Below are 19,113 nucleotides of genomic sequence, written 5' to 3'. Positions count from 1 at the left end.
AGGAGAAGGAGAAGGAGAAGGAGAAGGAGAAGGAGAAGAAGGAGAAGGAGAAGGAGAAGGAGAAGGAGAAGGAGAAGGAGAAGGAGAAGAAAAAAAAGAGAAAAGAGAATGCAAGGTTCTTATTTACTTGCCTTGAGGAAACAACAATGGGCCCATCATTTAGCTTACAAATAGGTATATGATCCAAGTTGCCCCTAGGACAACTAAAATCAGGTCTATAGTTAGTTCACATGTCTGACCTAGGGAATCAACAACTTTCCTACGGATCAGAATTTATTTTATTTTTTGCCGGAACCGGGGGTTGAACTCAGGTCCTTATTCTACTGAGCCATCTCCCCAGCCCCAGATCAAAATTTAAATTGTGGGCATGACTGAGATACAACAGTACGCAGAATGAAAAAAAGACAACCCTTTAAAAGAAAAAAACCCAAAGAATGGCAAGAAAATAAAGACATTAAAGAACCAGAATACTTTACTTGGAGAAGTAGAAGACAGTGTATGAAATGAGATAAAAGTAGCCAGTACTTTGGGAAGGAAAGGCAGAAGATGGCAAATTTGAGTTCAACCTGGGCAACTTAGTAAAACCCTGTCTCAGAAAATATATATGGGTGGGGGTGTTGCTAGGAAAACAGCTCAGTGCAAAGGTTGCATTTAGTCCTCAGTACCATAAATAATAAAGGGAAAGATATAAGAATAAATACCAACCTTAAATATAAGAGAAAATCAAACTAAGAAATCTGTAGGTACGCAATTAGGAAATCACTTGTAAATTTATAAGGAACTGCATAAAGAGGTGTAAGTTTGACCTCAACAAAAAGAATATATTAATGGTCAATAACTACAAATAACATTCTCACGGCTGGGTATGGTGGCACATGCCTGCAATCCCTAGACTCAGGAGGCAGAGGCAGGAGAATCACTATGAGTTTGAGACCAGCCTGGACTACAAAGTGAGCTGAAGACCAGCCTGAACTGCAGTGAGACCCTATATCAAAAAGGCCAAAAATTAATCTCAAGAACCTCAGCTGCCAGGCATAGTGATGCAGGCCTAAAATCCCAGCAATTAGGAGACTAAGGCAGGAAGATCCCAAGTTCAAAGCCAGCCTGTGTTACATAGCGAGCTCAAGGTCACCCTTTACTAGAGCTCAAGGTCACCCTTTACTACAACAACAAAGCAACCAACGGGGGAAGGGGAAAGCTTAATTTAGCTGGGCACAATGGAGTATATGCCTGTAATTCCAGCACTACAGGAGGCTGAGACAAGAGGATTATAACACTGAGTCCTACCTGGACAATTTAGTAAGAACCAATCCTAAAATTTTAAAAGATAAATAAATAGGGCTGGGTAGGCATAGCTCAATGGAGAAGTATCCCACGTTCAATTTCCAGAAACAGAACAAAACAAAACTAAAGTATATGGGGCCAGGAGATAGCTTAGTAGAGTAAGTGCTGGCCTGGCAAGCGCAGGGTCCCGAGTTCAATCCCCGGTACCGCAAAAAAAAAAAACAAAAACAAAAAAAAACCCATAAATAATAAAAATAAAAAATAAAGCCAAACCAACCCTGGCTTGAATAGGATAGAATATAGAGAACCAAAGGTAAGCATTATTATTTTTAGAAAACTGAACTTTAATAACTTGAGAAGAACTAATAGAAAATTGAAAACACTTAGAATGAAAGCAAGTCCTTGAGGGTAAAAAACAAAATGAAACAAACAAAAAAAAACATGGAATAGTTTTCAAAGCACATGTGACTTGGCCTAAGAGAAGATAGCCTACTTCTGTAATGGACATGGAAACCATAAGGTTAGAAACACAAAGCTAGTTCAGAGGCAAAGCTCTTATCTAGCATCTTCTGGGTCTAAGGCCTGGGTCTAATCCCTAACATTATGGGAAGGGAGGAAACAAAGCTGAAACATTCTTGCCTAATACATTACCCACACACACACACACACCAATAAAGTAAAGGCCAAGTCATCTGGTGGAAAAAAAAAAAAAAAAAAAGGTTTTTTTTGTTGTTGTTGTTTTTGCATTTAGGACCGGGTATACAGGGTACAAAGGGTCTCACTGCGTAGATCAGACTCATAGTGACCCTCCTGTTTACAACTTCCCAAGAGCTGGGATTATAGGCATGTGCCACCTAGCCCAGGCCCAGTCTCAATCAACTTTTCTGTGTTTCCTGGGGGCGGGGCTGGCACTGCAGACCAGGGGATCAAACTCCAGAGCCCCTGCCTCTGCCTAAGCAGATGCTTTAATCCATTGAGCTATTTGGCCGGCCCTTAAAAGTTGAGAAGGATTTTTTTTGGCTGGCTCAGGCTGCTGAAAGGGAGTGTCTGGTGCAGCATGTGGAGCTGGGGATCGAAAGGCAATCCCCCACGCCTGACTGGGTTTGGCCATGCAGGCACTTAAACAACTGAGCTAACCATCAAGCCCCTGAAAAAAACTGTTATAATAGTTTGTCTAATTACGTTCTTTTGAAAATTCTAGTCAAATTTTTCAGAAAATATTCAAAAATATATCATAATATTTAATTATTTAGCCTGACTACCACCCTCTTTCTCATTCTAGCAATAACAATTCAAAATACTTAAATTTAAACTAAGGCAGAAAACACGAAAAGAATTCAAAGCATAAAATTTGGGGGTTTATGGTACATAATGCTCAGATGTAAAGCTAACAAATGTACTACATCATTGATATTCTAATGATCTGATTCTAGAAGAAAAGCATTAGAAGATAGATACATCATCAACCAACTCCTAAAATTTTTTTAATTAATTTATTTATTTATTTGTGTGTGTGTGTGTGTGTGTGTGTGTGTGTGGCCAGCTCAGCCCACCAGGGGGCGGGGCTGGCTGGCACGTGGTGCTGGGAGATCAAACCACGGTCCCTGTGCTTTGCTAAGCTTGTTCTAAGTAGGTGCTTTAGACCACTGAGCCATCTCACCAGCCCCCTAAAATCTTAACCTCAGGGAATCAGTATAAGTAACACCGAAAAGCTACAAAACTTCAATATTAAAAAGGAAAAACTAGGGCCGAGAAGATAGCTCAGTAGAATAAGCGCCTGCCTGGCAAGTGAAAAGTCCTGAGTTCAATCCCTGGTACCACAAAAAAAGAGAGAGAGAAACTAAATAAACATAGTCATTACATTTATAAAGCATAGCAGAAAAACTGAAAGATCCATAACTGGGATTGCCTAGTTTAACCACAATCTCAAGTTTTCTTCAGACTATGATTTTAAAAAAAGTCCCTCAAAAACCATCTGGCACACACCCAAAACATCTAGAGACACAAAACAGAATAGATAAAATATGACATTTTAGTTAATACCTAGTCCAAAGTCTGAAAGTTAAATAGTGAAATAAAATATTTTGATTCTCTAACAGACACAGATTAATACATACCAAACACACTGTGAACTAAATTTAGAGACAAAAGTTAAATTTCTTACTTAAATAAATTAACCAAAAAAAAAAAAAAAAAAAAGAGAGAGAGAGAAAGTCTCAGAAGTCCAATAATTTCTCTAGAGGGCAATGTTTCAGTTCTTCGATTTTCAAAACATCACTGTTAATAGTATGTAAGTCTCTAGGAATTATTTTTAGACACTACAGTATTTTAGAACCCTAGCAGCTCCATCTGAGACTAGATTCCATGAAATCCAAGTATTTGAGTCACCACACTGGCATGCTCTGAAAACAGCAACTCGGATTAGCATAATTTGCCTGTCCAACCACGACTGCAACTTTAAGAGTAACAGGGCTGTGTGTGGGGCACGCTGGTGCCCACTCTCTAGCCCAGCTACTTAGGAGGAAGCTGAGGCCAAAAAATCACAAGTTTGAAGCCAGCCTGGGAAACTTTTTGGGGGGTAGGGGAGGTATATTGAGACAAGGTCTCACTATGCAGGCTGATCTTGAATTCACTTATGTAGTCCACGCTGGTCTCAAACTCAGCAATTCTCGAGCCTCAGCTGTGTTAGGATTATAGGCATGTGCCACCTCACCCAGCCAGCCTGAAAAACTTAACAAGACCGTGCTTCAGACTAAAAAAAGGGTGAGGAAGTAATTCAGTGGTAGACTCTTCCTAGGTTTGATCATCAGTATTCCAAAAACTAGCAAAGGTCAGATACACAGGTCAGTGGTAGAACCCCAAGTGCAAGGCCCTGGGTCCATTTTCTAGCACCACCCCCAGACACACATCCCAAAAAAGAAAAACAAACTTTTACTGTCTTGAGTAATCAGCAATGAGCACACAAATTTCTAAACAACTACAGGGAATAACTTCTTATGAGTACTAATTACACAGAGGGGCTGAAGATGTGGCTCAGTGGTAGAGTTCTTGCTTCGCATGCACAAGGTCCTGAGTTGAATCCCTAGCATAAAATAATAATGATAATTATTATTATCATTATTATAGCCAGTGGGATAGCTCAGCAGTCTAAAGCTCCTGCTTGGGCAAGCTTAGGCAAGTGCAGGAGACCATGGCATCACATGCCATGCCAGCCCCGCCCTCAGGGCGGGCTGAGCTGGCCAAAAGAATAAAAATAAAATAATAACAACAACAATAGGAGATTCAAGTCTTAATTCACTTTGAGGACATTTTATTTGTTTTTTGAATCATAACTGAACAAATGCATGTCTATACAAAAATTTAACTATATGTTAATTTCCTAGAGAACTCTTAAGACTTGTATATAAGAAAATAAACAGTCCAACTCAAGAAAGCCCGGATCAGCCAGCCAGATAGCTCAGTGGATTAGAGCGCCTGCTTAGACAGATGCAGGGGCTGGGGGTTTGATCCCTGGCCTGCCTCTCGTGCAGGCCCTGCCCCGGGGGCACACTGAGACAGTGATTAAGACTGGGTATGGTGGCACAAGTCTATAATCCCAGCACTTGGGAGGCTGAAAAACAGGAAGGATCACTACAAGTCCGATCTGTGTAGTGATACCCTATAGACCCTGTAGTAAATACATAAAAAAAACCAAGATCATACATACTAATAATCTCCTTTCTTCCTTCATCTTCTTTTACTATTGCTTCCTTCTTCTGATGGTCCTGAGCTATCTGACTGGAATTCTCTTTGTCACTTGATGGAGAATCACAGGCACTATCAGATTTCTTCTCAGTGACCTCTTCATCCACTTTCTCCAAAGGATGAATCTTCACAATCTTCACCTTAAGCATTTTTTCCTTTCCAACCTATAAAGGAAATAAAAAAAGAATGCCAAAAAATATTTAATAAGAATATAAACTGAACAATACTTAGTATCTGATCCAGTCAGTAAACTCTCCTCCTCAACTACCTAACAAAAATTTACTGATATCTAAGTATTCAAAAATAGTGAACTTTATTTCTCAAACTTTTGGGCCAAAGTGGTATCTTTAAAAATAAAAAGATTACAATCTAGTTCACAATCCATGTCCCAATGTATAAGACCAAAGGACAATCACTGCCACTAGCCTAAAATATGCATAAGAACTTACATTTTTAAAAAACTCAATTATACTGGTATCAAATTGTTTGAGGACTCATTTGTTGAAAAAGACTCCTTTTTCTACTTAATTACCTTTCCATGTCTACTGAAGATCAGCTGTGCTTGTCTACTTCTGCATGCTAGCCAGCTCCACTGATCTATTTAACACAAAAACTTCAAATTAAGGTTTGAAATCAGATTTCTTAGGCTTGTAATTTCTGTGATATTTTTCAGTTTCTTTGGCTAGGTTCTTTGTACATCTAAGTGTATTTTACAATTTGCTTGCCAATCCTTACAAAATAGGTACTAAGATTTTATGTAACTTTAATGCAACTCTATATATTATTTGGGAAGAAATGACTCCTTAATGAGTTTTCTGGCCCTTGAACAAACTGTAACTCTCCATTTATTTAATCTGTAGTTCTCAGCTCTCATTGTTAATTCTTCATAAAATTATGTTTCATAACATACCTCATTATGTATTTTCTGATGCTACTGTAAATGGTAGTGACTTTTTAAACTTCAACTCTCAATTGTCATAAAAACTAAGTACTACTATGAGGGTTTGTTTGGGGAGGCTGCTGGGGCCAGAGCCCTGCACTTCACATTTAGTTACCAGCCTTTCTTTTTTAAAAAAAATTCTGAGACACTAAGATCTTGTGTATCTGAATATATTTTGAATGACTTGAATCCTTCAATATTTACTGACAATATTTTAGGGCCTAAAGTACAGTCTCTCTTGGTAGAGCATGGACTCAAAATGAATGGGTATGTTAGGTGGAATGCCTTTTAATGATAATTAAGGCATATTTGTTGACACTGCTGTCAGTATTCATGTTGACTTTCTGCCTACTTCTCTCAATTATTGAGAAAGGAAAATGTTGAAATCCCTAACTACGAATATAAATTGACTATTTCTCTTTATAGTCCTATTCCCTTCTATTACATGTATTTTGGAGTTTTATTAAGACTATTAGAGCCAGTGAGATAGCTCAGCAGACTAAGGGCTTCAATCCCCAGCACTGCACAGGCTTGTCCCTGGGCCACTGAGACCAGACACAGTGGCGCAAGCCTATAATACCAGTGCTAGGGAGGCTAAAAACAGGAAGATCACTGCAAGCCCAAGCTGCAGAGTGAGACCCTGTACCAAATACACACACCCACACACACAACCCCCCCACACACACACAAATAAGTATTAAAAACGAAATACTACATTCCTGTAATCCCAGCACTAAGAAGGCTGTGGCAGAAAGATCATGGCGGGTTGAGACCAGCATGGGCTACAAAGTGAGCTCAAGGCCAGGGTGAACTGCAGAGCAAAACCCTGTCTCAAAAAGACAAAACTTGGGGCTGGGGAGATGGCTCAGTGGAATAAGCACTTCCCTGGCAAGTGCAAGGGCCTGAGTTCAATCCCTGGTTCCGCCACAGGAAAAAAAAAAGAACTACTATATCCTCTTGATAAACTGACCCCTTTTTCATTAAAAATGAACTGCTATATCTCTGCCTGAGATTTAGTTTGCCTGATATGTACATAAACATTTCCGACTTCTTTTGCTTACATTAGCATGGCATATCTTTTTCCATTCTCTTATTTTTACACAGAGTACAAATAGATTACAAATAGATTGTATTTTTCCCTTTGGCAACATAAAGCTTCTTACACAATCTCTAACTTTAACTGAGAACTTCAGCATAACTTAAGCTTAATGTAACTACAGACAGGGTTGCATTTATTTAATATTTGGTTTCATCAAAAGTATAAATGTTTTCAAAAGAAACTGGCAAGGTAATAAACACATGATCCAAAGAACACAGGGTAGTATCTGAAGAAGCATGTGTCGGTATCTGGCAAACAACACTATATCTAGAACACACAAAGAAAAAATATATATACACACACTCGAAAAGTTAAACAATCCATTTTAAAAAATACACAAGGATGAGGGCCAGGGAGATGGCTCAGTGGAATAAGCACTTCCCTAGCAAGCGCAAGGGCCTGAGTTCAATCCCCGGTTCCAGAGGAAAAAACAAAAAACACAAGGACTGCTGAGGACGTAACTCGGTGGTAGAGCACTTACTTAGGCAAGGCCCTATGTTTGCAAGGCCATGGGCTAAAATCCCAACAACCTTGCTCCTCAAAGACGACCAAGACATGAACTAACATTTAACCAAAGAAAGTATGAATATGAATAAATAGATGGCAACAAGGACAGAAGCAGACACTCACCATCAAGAGCTGTTTGGGGAAAAAACATACTAAACATGAGAACCAAGCTGGTGAAACGTGCTGCAATCCTTGTATCTGGAATACTGAGGCAGGAGAACTGCCAAATTCAAGCCCAGGATGGACAATTTAGCAATGGCTTGGTCTTAAAAGCATAAAAAAATCTGAAGCTTTACATAGCTCAGTGGAAAGACTGGGTTCAATGCAAAGTACCCCTAAAACAACAACAAAAAACCTAACCACAGATAAAATTCAAGTATCAAAATATCAAGTTACAAAAGACTAGTAAAAGAACATAGCTCAGGGCCGGGGAGATGGCTCAGTGGAATAAGCGCTTCACTGGCAAGTGCAAGGGCCTGAGTTCAATCCCTGGTTCCACCCAAAAAAAAGAAAAAAAAAGAACATAGCTCAGGACCACTGTGTTCTCCATTGCACAGATGGCGGTCCTCACGCTATTACAGAGTACACTTATCTTCCTACTTTTACTTGGCCCAGGTGTATTCTGCAAAGCCTATTTATTTTCCTACCTTTAATAAAACTTTGCCACTATTAATATGGGATATAGCTCAACAGTCTGTGGCCATACCACCCTTAATGCACTCAAACTCATGAGATATACAGCTCAACAACACAGCACCTGTTGGGCAAGCACAAGGTTATGAAGGCCGTGAGTTCAATTCCTGGTAGCAACATATGCCACTATATATATTTGGGCCTCAGGCATGCTAGGCCAACACTCTATCAACGTTTTATTTTTTCCAGTTGATACAGTGATGGTCTAGCATGCCTGAGGCCCTGATTTTAATCTCCAGTATCACGAAACAGAAAAGAGAAAAATAAAAACAGCTACCACAGGCCAGGGAGATGGCTCAGTGGAATATGAGCTTACTGGCAAGTGCAAGGGCCTGAGTTCAATCCCCGGTTCCACCAAAAAAGTAAAAAAAAAAAACCAAAAACAGCTACCACACACAGAGGAACATGCCTATAATCCCAGCTACTCATGAGACAAAAGCAGGACTGTTGAGGGAAGAAGACTGCAGGTTTGGTCAACTTGAGCAACTTATCCAGATCCTACTTTAAAAGAAAAAGAAATTCTGAGCCAAGCACAGTAGTACATGTACCTGTAACCCTAGCAGTTGGGAGGCTGAAGCAAAAAGATTGTCTGCCTATCCCAGTACCACAAAAGAACGATGCAATAAAAGGGGGGGAAAGGGAAGGAGGGAGAGAAAGAAGGCAGGAGAGAAAGAAAGAACATACCAAGTGTTGGCAAACTACAACTTTCACATATTAATGATGGGATTATAATATAATATAGTTTAACCATTTTAAGAAACAGTCTGGGGCTGGAGAGATGGCTCAGTGGTCTAAAGCACCTACTTAGAACAAGCTTGGCAGAGCACAGGGACCGCGGTTCAATCCCCCGCGGTTCAATCCCCCAGCACCACATGCCAGCCAGCCCCGCCCCCTGGTGAGCTGAGCTGGCCACACACACACACACACACAATGAATAAATAAAATTAAAAAAAAAAGAAACCATCTGTTTCCTTAAAAGTTAAATTACACCTATGCCACTATGATCCAGTTATTTGACACTCATAATACAAACAATGTCATAGCAGCTTTGCTAGCTAAACATACCCAACTATCAATATGAAAATAAACACTGTAGTATAAACAAAAGAAACACTACGAAGCAATAAAAACAAATGAACTTTGATAACTGTAACAGCAGAGATGCCCCTTAAAATAATTATGCTGAACGAAAGAAGACAGACCATGAAAAAAATACACACAATGACATTTTTTTTTTTTAACATTTATTTATTGTGTGTGTGTGTGTGTGTGTGGCCAGCTCAGCCCACCAAGGGGCGCAGCTGGCTGGCATGTGGTGCTGGGGGATCGAACCGCAGTCCCTGTGCTTTGCCAAGCTTGTTCCAAGTAGGTGCTTTAGACCACTGAGCCATCTCTCCAGCCCACAATGACATTTTTTGTTTTGTTTTGTTTTTTCCTGGAACCAGGGATTGAACTCAGGCCTTTGCGCTTGCCAGGGAAGCGTTTATTCCACTGAGCCATCTCCCCGGCCCTACACAATGACTTTTAATATGAAACTCTATGAAGAATGCAAACTATCTATAATAATCTAACAGATCGGCACAGGGAAAGGTGAAAGAGGGGTAGAGATTACTAAGAACTTGAGCAGTATGTCAAGAATGTGTTCACATCTTTTTTTTGGTTTTTTGTTTTTGTTTTTGTACTGGAAAGTGTACTCAGGACCTCAGGCTTGACAGACAGGAGCTGTGCCACTGAGCTACATCCCCAAACCAATGTGTTTACTATCTTAATTATGATAAATTTCACAGACGCATATCAAAACTCATCAGCCAGGAGAAGTGGCACATACCTATAATCCCAGCACTCGGGAGGCTGAGGCAGGAGGATTTGAGTTCAAGACCACCCTGATCACACAGGAAGATCCTATTTCAAAAAATAAACTGGGCATGGTAGCCCACTCCTGAAATCCCAGTGTAACAGAAAATATCCCTCCTCCCCAGCCAGCATACTTCAGTTTCTTAGTTGCCCAGGTAATAAATAGTTCCTGTTTCAGTTCCCACTGCTTCCGTCTCCTAGAAACAGCTGGTCACTGTGATGCATACTGTAAGAGCCAATCCCCAACTGACAAGCCATTCTACCTCTATATTTCCGGCTTGCTTATGGCTTGCTTATCTCATGTGAGCCGACAGAGATCAGGGCCTGATACTTTGGGAATGATCCCAATCAATGCCTGTCAACACAAAATAAATCTGTCTCCAATGCTGGGTCTCCTTTTGGTATTTCTGCTACTTTAGCACCAGCACTTGGGAGATAAGGTAGGATCACCTTGAACTGAAGGTCAGTATGGGATACAGAGTGAGTTCCAGACCAGCCTGAATAGCACGGTGAAACCCTGCCTCAAAAAGACAAAAAACACAATAAAATTAAAATAAAATACTTGTTAAACTGTAGCTTTTATTTTATGAGAGAAGGGTCTTGCTCTTACCCTTGTTGGTCCTGGGCTCATGTGATTCTCCTGCCTCAGCCTCTCTAGCAGTTGGGACTTCAGCATGTAATACCTCAACCACTTTGTAGGTATTAACGGTGTGCAATTTTACTTTATAAGCATATCCAAATAAAGCTATTTTTTAAAAATCAGCTGAGTCTCTGTGGACAAACTACTCAGTTTTGAGACGTAAACTAACCCTTCCTACAGGTTTCTTTTTTTTTTTTTTCTAAAAGGGAAGGCATTATTCTTATTTATTTATTTATTTATTTATTGTGTGTGTGGCCAGTTCAGCCCGCCAGGGGGCGGGACTGGCTGGCATGTGGTGCTGGGGATTGAACCGAGGTCCCTGTGCTTTTGTTTAGCTTAGCTTGTTCTAAGTAGGTGCTTTAGACCACTGAGCCATCTCACCAGCCCCTTCCTACAGGTTTCACTGCTGAAAAATAACAGCTAAATCTAAAATCCAGGCTTTCTGATTTGAAGTCCCACCAACACCAAAGGATTGATCTACTGATTTTACACTTTTAGTTGGGCAATAATTTGCACTGTTACATCCTACCCATTCTTTTTATTTTGAGACAGGATCTCATTAAATTGCCTACGTTGGGCTCAAACTTTTGATTTTCCTGCCTGAGCCTCCCAGAGTACTGCAATTACAGGTGTGCACCACCCCTCCTGGCTAATAAGCTTTGATAACATCTATGAAACTTATCATAATCAAGATAGTGAACACATTCCTGACACACTGCATGACAACCAGTTTAGGAATCGTCCTTGAGTGCTCTTTTTGCTTAGCCTTCTCATCCAACTATGTATTCTTTCCACACTTAAAAAAGTCAATTTTCAGGGCTGAGGAGATAGCTCAGTGGCAAGCACAAGGTCCTGAGTTCCATCCCCAGTACCAAAACAAACAAACAAACAAATGAATATATAAATAAAAATACATCTTCAGGGGCTGGAGAGATGGCTCAGTGGTCTAAGGCACCTACTTGGAACAAGCTTGGCAAAGCATCAGGGACCGCGGTTCGATCCCCCAGCACCACATGCCAGCCAGCCCCGCCCCCTGGTGGGCTGAGCTGGCCACACACACACCTCTCTCTCTCTCTCTCTCTCTCTCTCTCTCTCTCTCTAATAAATAAATAAATAAATAAATATAAAAAAAAATACATCTTCAATTTGTCCACTGGTCTTAAATTGCCCCAGCCATCACCTTCACCTGGACCCCCACACTAACTTCAGAAAAAGCCTCCTCGAGCCAGGGAGATGGCTCAGTAGAATAAGCACTTCCCTGGCAAGCACAAAGGCCTGAGTTCAATCCCTGGTTCTGCAAAAAAAAAGAAAGAAAGAAAAAGCCTCCTCAAATCCTCACCAGACTATTCCAATGTTTACTTTCCCATACTGCAGCCAGTGTAGTCTTAAAAACAAGTATCTTGCCTGGACAAAGAAATAGCTCAGTGGTACAATGCCTGCCTGACAAGCACAAAGTCCTGAGTTCGATTTAAGACACCAAAAAGAGAAAACAAAAATCAAGTATCTTAATTATTTTAATCATCTATTTAAAATCCTACAAAAGGGCCTGGAGCCACAGCTGTGTCATAGAGCTTTTGCTTAGCATGCCCAGGGCCCTGCATTCTTCTCCACTAAAGAGTGGAGGCTTGCCTCATGCTCAAGGGTTAAAGCCATGACATATACTTTTCAGTGCCCTGCAAAAGATCTACCCCTCAGGTGTGGTACTGCACACCTGCTGTATCAGCACAGAAAGATTGTGATGGATAAAGGTACAGCCCTAAAATCTTAAATAAAAACCATTCTCGGACCCAGGGAGATAGCTCAGAAGAATAAGTGCTTGCCTGGCAAGTACAAGGGTCCTGAGTTCAATTCCCGATACTGCAAAAAACAAAAACAAACAAACAAAACCACAACACCATTCTCCAGAATTTACCCTAAAAAGCTCTTCATGCTTATATACAAGACTGGACTGCTTTCTAGTTCCTGGGACACATGGTTAAGACTCTGTCTCAAAAGAAAAACAAAAACCCAAGGGCCAGAGAGATAGCTCAGCAGCTTAAGCGCCGGCCTAGCAAGTGCAAGGTCCCAAATTCTGATCCCCAATACTGAAGAAAAAAAATCTACTAATGCCAGACATTACAAATAAAAAAGAAGTCGCTACAAAGCACAGGAACTTGGCAACTCATTCAGGACCCCTCCTCCCATCTCTCAGGAGCTAGTTGTAGTCCACATTCTTTTCCTCCAATAAATTTCCCTACCCTCAAAAACAAAAACAAAAACAAAATACAGGGAATCACAGTAAGTCAGTGAGATAATAAGGAAAGAACAAAGACTTTGGAAGTAAAAGACTAAGAATTTGAATAATGGTCTCCTATCTCGGGGGCCTGCTTAGGTGTTTAAGTGCCTGCTGAAACAAAGCAGTCAGGCTCAGGATGCTGTGGTTCGATCCCCTCATCCTCAAGCCAAACCAGACCTGCCCTGAAGGCATCCTGCGCGCCCCCCGCAAAAAAATCCTTCTCCTATCCCACAGAAAGTATAGTACATGTTACTGCCAAGCTGGCTACCTAAGCCATTTCCCTCTCTTTTCTTGCCAGCCTGCCAGCATACTTACTTTCTCAACATATAGCCAAAGGTAGGGCAAGACCTAGCCAACTACATGTAAAGATAAACATACAAAAATAAAGGGTGCACTTTATCTTTTATATTTCTGGGAACAATTCCCTTATTCTGCTTTAAAAAGCATCTCTTGCACAGGGAACTACAGTATCACATGCTATGCCAACCCCACCCTCAGGGTGGACTGAGCCGCACCCCCTAAAAAAGAAAATCAGCTCTTACTATGAATTCAGTCCTGATTTCACAATCAACAGGCAACAAGGCTCAACTCAACACAGTGAAAACAAATAAAAAGATTGCTTTAGTGTCAGGCATCATTCTCACAAGCTACCCTAGGAAAATTAAAAAGTAGTATAAGTAGAAAGACAAAAAACTGAGGAAGATTTGAGTTAAGGTCAGCAGGGATTACACAGTGAGCTCATGGCCAGCCTGAACTGCATAGCAAGAGCCTATCTCGAAGTCAATATAATAGAAGGCAGGGGAGATAGCTCGGAGGCGTAAGTACCTGCCTTGCAAGTTCAATCACCAGTGCCACAAAAATAAATAAATACAATCAAAGTCAATATAATAGAATCATCAAAAAGAAATTAAGAAGTACTAATACACAAGGTAGCACAATAATCACAATACTAAATAGTCCCAGTAATCAATATGGCCCTAAAATTTAACCCCTACAAGACAAGATATTAAGTAAAAAACAAACTTTACATATAACATAATTTTACACATATAGCCAAGTTCTATAATCTATGTTGGAAGTTTTAATTCTGATAGTGAATCAAAATATAGGAAAAAACAGGCACTTACCTCAAAGTCACACTCTTCTCCCACAGCATATTTGGTCATGATTTCTAACCAAGCAGTATCTACTAACTTCTCTAAAGATGCTGTGTTATGGTGAACCATTTCCAGAACGAGTTTCTCATACCAAGAAGGGAACTCCTCCTTCAAACTAAATAAGTATGTTATTAGTTACCAAGAAAACAGAAAAATCTATTTATAGATTTAACTGAGGTCAATTCAAACTCTAAGACTTAGCTTTCCAGAGCAGTTTTAGGGAACAAACATTCCTCTAGCAAATATATGTGCCACACTGATATGTTTACCAAGATTACAAGAGATATGGTGGTTGGTGCCTGCAATGCCATCTATTTGGGGGACTGGTACAAGAGGATTATAAACTTGAGGCTATTCTGGACTATTTAGTGACAGTTTGTGTGACGTTTTTCTTAACACCAGGACCGTAGCTCAGTGACAGAATGCCCTGGGTTTCATCACCAACCTCAAAAACGAAAAAAATCTAAACAAAACCATATTGTTTACAAGGAAAACAAAAACTTTTGGGTATTTTGTTTATGTTTTTTTGAGACAGTCTTGCTCTGTAATTCAGACTGGACTTCAACTCACCTTGTAGCCCACACAGGCCTGGAACTCACAGTAATCCTATCTCAGCCTCCCCAACAGTAGGATTATAGATGTCTACCACCATCCCAGCTAATTTACTTCTTACAATATGTTGTATAAGTTTCATTTTACAAAGAAGGAAAATAACTCAGGAGAAGTTAACATGGTGAGTCCATGATCTGAATTCCAAAGCCCTTGCAAACAAACAAATGAAATACATTTTAAACAAGCAAATATCTTTACTTTTTTTTTATAGTACTGGAGACTTTTTCATTTGGACACAGCAGTTTCACTGCCAAAGCTAGGCTCTAATTTGTATCCCTCCTGCCTCAGCCTACCAGAGTACTGGGATTATAGATATGCATTACCATACTTGGCTCAAACAGGACTTAAAAATCTAATTCAACAATCTGAAGTTAGATAAAACTATCCTTATTAATTTTAAATATTATCTGAAATTTACTGCTACAAAAGGAAGAAAATATCTGTCTTATGGCTGCTTCCATATCACTTTTAGATTATAGCAGCTCCTGTGGTTAGTACTCTGTTTCCAAAGATCTTTTAAGCAAAAGTACATAGCAAGAGGAAAGGCCAGGAATGTGCTCAGTGCTGCAGCACCTGTCTGGCAAATAGAGCACTTGAAAAGTATACACATAATACATTCCACCCACTTTACTACTAGCAAAATACAAGTAAATTTAAATTTACTTAAATATAAGTATATGCTGGGCGTGCTGGTGCACACCTTTAATTTCAATATTCAGGAGGCTGAGGCAGGAGAACCACCATGAGATAGAAGCCAGTCTGGGCTACACCGTGAGTTCAAAGCCAGGCTGAACTACATAGCAAGACCCTGTCTAAAATAATAGTAATAACAAAATAGAAACAAAGACTGCTGGGGCCGGCCAGATAGGTCAGTGGATATGGGGCCAAGGGTTCGAACCCCAGCCTGCCATGCTGGCCCCACCCCCAGGGCATGCTGAGGTGTTGAGACTGGGCACAGTAGCATGCACCTGTAATCCCAGCACTTGGGAGGCTGAAAAATAGAAAGGATCACTATGAGTCCCATCTGTGTAGTGAGACTCTGTAGACCCTGTACTAAACACATTAAAAATGTACGTTAGAACATTTTAATGTACTAAATACATTTAAAAAAAAGATTGTTTACTGGGTATAGTGGCATACACCTATAATCCCAGCACTTGTGAAGTTCAGGCAGGACTGTCAGAGTTCAAGGGCAGCCTGGACTACATAATAAGTGCAAGGCCAGCCTGAAGTACAAAGCAAAACCTTGTTTCAAAAACAAAAAACCCAGTGCTTTAAGGTTAATACACACCACCCTCACCCCCAAGTTGCAAAGTGAAGACAATGTCAGAGAGCAATGCATCTATTACTTACAGTTCAGCAACTTCCTGTTCTTCCTCCCAGGCTTCCTTGTGTGTTAGCTGACTGCTTCCGGTACTCTTACATGTCCAAATGCGCTCACTGTACCTTTCCAAGCGGGCTTCATACTCTCTGTTTGTAGTGGCTCAGGAAAACAAGATTTTACCAACACAGACAACCAGCCTATTCTCATAAAATACTTAGTTATAGGGGCTGGGGAGATAGGTCGGTGGTCTAAGGGTCTTGAGTTTGATTCCCCCTGGCATGTTGTGACATGCCAACCCCAAAACCACATATTAATGACCCATTTATCTTCTATTCTACCTCATAAACACTTGGTGCTTCCTAGGATTTTAAGGTAAATTCCAGGACCAGATATTTAGCTCAGTGGCACAGAGTCTGTCCCACAAGCACAAGGTGCTGAGTTTGATTCCTGGCACCAAAAAAATTAAAAATGAAAGGAAATTCCAGGGCTGGGTATGTATTTCAGCATGCTCCAAGCTATGGGTTGAATCTCCAGCACTACAAAAATGAAATCTCAAGAAGTCCTAAAAGTACTTTTTATACAGTTTTTTTTCCAGCCTTTTCTCTCTCTAGTCATATAGTTCAGCTGAGTCTTCAAGAGGGAGCTGGAGGGAGTTGAAGAAAGAGAACAGCACATAGTGCCACATACATATATGGCAACTTTCCACACCATCCTGACTGGAACTCACAATAAGTCAGCCACAAATTCAAATAGCAAGTAACTAATTCACTTTCATACACAGCAACAGATGCTATGCAAGAAAACAAACTGACATCACAACTAGAGTTAGCTGCCAATCCCTATACTTTCCAACTGACACATATTATACTTGTTGAAATACAAGCACTGAAATTGCTTCTGTAGTATTATCTTCTAAATAGCCAGTATTCATTTTTTCTTTTTTGTTGTTGTTTGCCATACTGGAGACTTTGCTCAAAGTCTTCCAAATGAACTATACCCACAACCCTTTTAATTTTAATTTTGAGACAGGATTTCATTAAATCACTAAGTTTCCTCGGCTAGGCTTGAACCTGTAATCCTGTCTCACCCTTAGAGATTATAGGTGTACACCACCATACCCCACACAAATGTTCTGATAGGTTTGGGCCCTAGTGTAAATTGCTAAAATCATTGTGGTGGCCATCTAATATGGTCGATGCCCCTAAAACAAAGGCCTATGTTCCCAGGACCACCTCCCCCTTCTTCTCCAACTTAGTCCAGGACATAATTTACTTTCACCCTTCCCATCACGTCAGGCAAGAGCCCCAATCAATTTCTCAGATATATCTAAATATGCCCTTCAAGCCCCTCCCCTGGCAAAAGGTCATAAAGCCTCAGCCTTCCTTTGTCCAGTTCAGAGAATTCCTTGACCTCCCGGAATTCTCTCCATGTCCTCAAAGAAAATAAAGCCCCTTTCCCTTTTTCCTTCTGCCTGTTTCTCTGCTGCACCATTCATCTGAAAAACACCTATCATGTTCAATGCAGATTCTTTATAGTTTTCTAGGGTTATGATCAGTGAAAAGGCAAAAAATAAGAACAGATCTATATGTAATCCAAAATAACAATTTTAGCCAATATTATAAGCACTTTCCTATCTGTAGACTGCTTGGATATGCCAAAATCAAATTAATCAATTTCCCTCAACAGACATGGCAGTAACATCTAAATAAAAAAGGAGTGCTAAGGGCCGGCGAGATGGCTCAGCAGACTAAGCACCTGCTTAGGCAAGTGTAGGGTCTGGGGCACCACGAGTTCCCCTGCTCTGCCCCTGTGTGCGCTAAGCCAGCCACTGAGACCAGGCATGGTGCTGCACAACTGTGACCCTAGCAATGGGGAGGCTGAAAACAGGACGATCACCACAAGCTACATTGTGAGGCCCTGTACCAAATACACTAAAATTAAAAAAAAAGCAAGTGGGCTGGAGAGATGGCTCAGTGGAGTAAGCACTTCCCTGGCAAGTTCAAGGACCTGAGTTCTATCCCCGGTTCTGCAAAAAAAAAAAAAAAAAAAGATTAAAAAAAGAAAAAAAAAGCTGTCAGCCATGGCCAGATAGCTCAGAAGACTAAAGGGCCTGCTTAGGCAGGTGTATGGATGGGGGTTTGATCCCAGCATGCCATGCCTGCCTCACCCCCAGGGTTTGCTGAGATGGTGATTGAGACTGGGTGTGGTGGTATGCACCTGTAATATCAGTGCTTGGGGAGGCTGAAAACAGGAGGATTACTATGAGTCCGATCTGTGTATTGAGACCCTGTAGACCCCGTAACTAAATACCTTAAAAAAAAAAAAAAAAAAAAAAAAAAAAACTGTACTATACCAATAAAAACCAAGTGTCAGAAACAGTCGCTGAGAATTTATTAAAAAAAGTCCTGATTCCAGGACTCAAGAGCTCTCAGATTTAAGTCAACCTCAGATACAGAACAAATACATGGTCAAGGGATGGTGATATAGCTCAGAGGACTAAGCACTTGCTTAGGTAAGCACAGGGGCCAGGGTTCATTCCCTGGCTTAGCATGCCGCACCGGCCCCACCACTGGGTACGCTGAGCCAGTGATGGAGTCTGGGCCTGGTGGCATACACCTGTAATGCCAGCACTAGGGAGGCAGAAATCAGGAGGATCACTACAAGTATGGGCTGTGTAGTGAGACCCTGCACCAAAAAAAAGAACAAATACATGGTCAACATGAGCTACCTACCTAGACCTTAATTTAAAAACAAACCAAAACCAACACAGATGTGGCAGCATCTGCCTGTAATCCCAACTATCTGGGAGGCTGGGGCAGGAGCTAAAGGTCAGCAATGGACAAAACAAGGAAAACTTGTTCCAAAGCATAAGACCAATCCCAGGGAAAATAAAGTAACAGGATGGCTCACATAGGAAGGTTACCACAGTAAGACTTGTTTTCTGGGGGCTGGAGAGATGGCTCAGTGGTCTAAAGCACCTACTT

At 40.7% G+C, this 19,113-nt stretch overlaps 1 protein-coding gene across 1 annotated transcript in view; it reads right to left on the bottom strand.

Moving 5' to 3' along the window:
• The window catches only part of Baz1b (bromodomain adjacent to zinc finger domain 1B), an 80,533-nt gene that overhangs the window by 48,779 nt on the left and 12,641 nt on the right, over positions 1 to 19,113 (bottom strand). The window contains exons 2-4 of the mRNA XM_023714412.1: positions 16,159 to 16,275; positions 14,164 to 14,308; positions 4,991 to 5,192 (exon numbers count right to left, since the gene is read on the bottom strand). Of these exons, the coding sequence (XP_023570180.1) occupies positions 4,991 to 5,192; positions 14,164 to 14,308; positions 16,159 to 16,275 (464 nt within the window). The remainder of the gene's footprint in view (positions 1 to 4,990; positions 5,193 to 14,163; positions 14,309 to 16,158; positions 16,276 to 19,113) is intronic.

The sequence above is a fragment of the Octodon degus genome, unplaced genomic scaffold (genome assembly GCF_000260255.1).
Source record: "Octodon degus isolate 3935 unplaced genomic scaffold, OctDeg1.0 scaffold00035, whole genome shotgun sequence".
NCBI classification, from domain to species: Eukaryota; Metazoa; Chordata; class Mammalia; order Rodentia; family Octodontidae; genus Octodon; species Octodon degus.
This window is presented reverse-complemented; position numbering and strand designations above follow the sequence as displayed.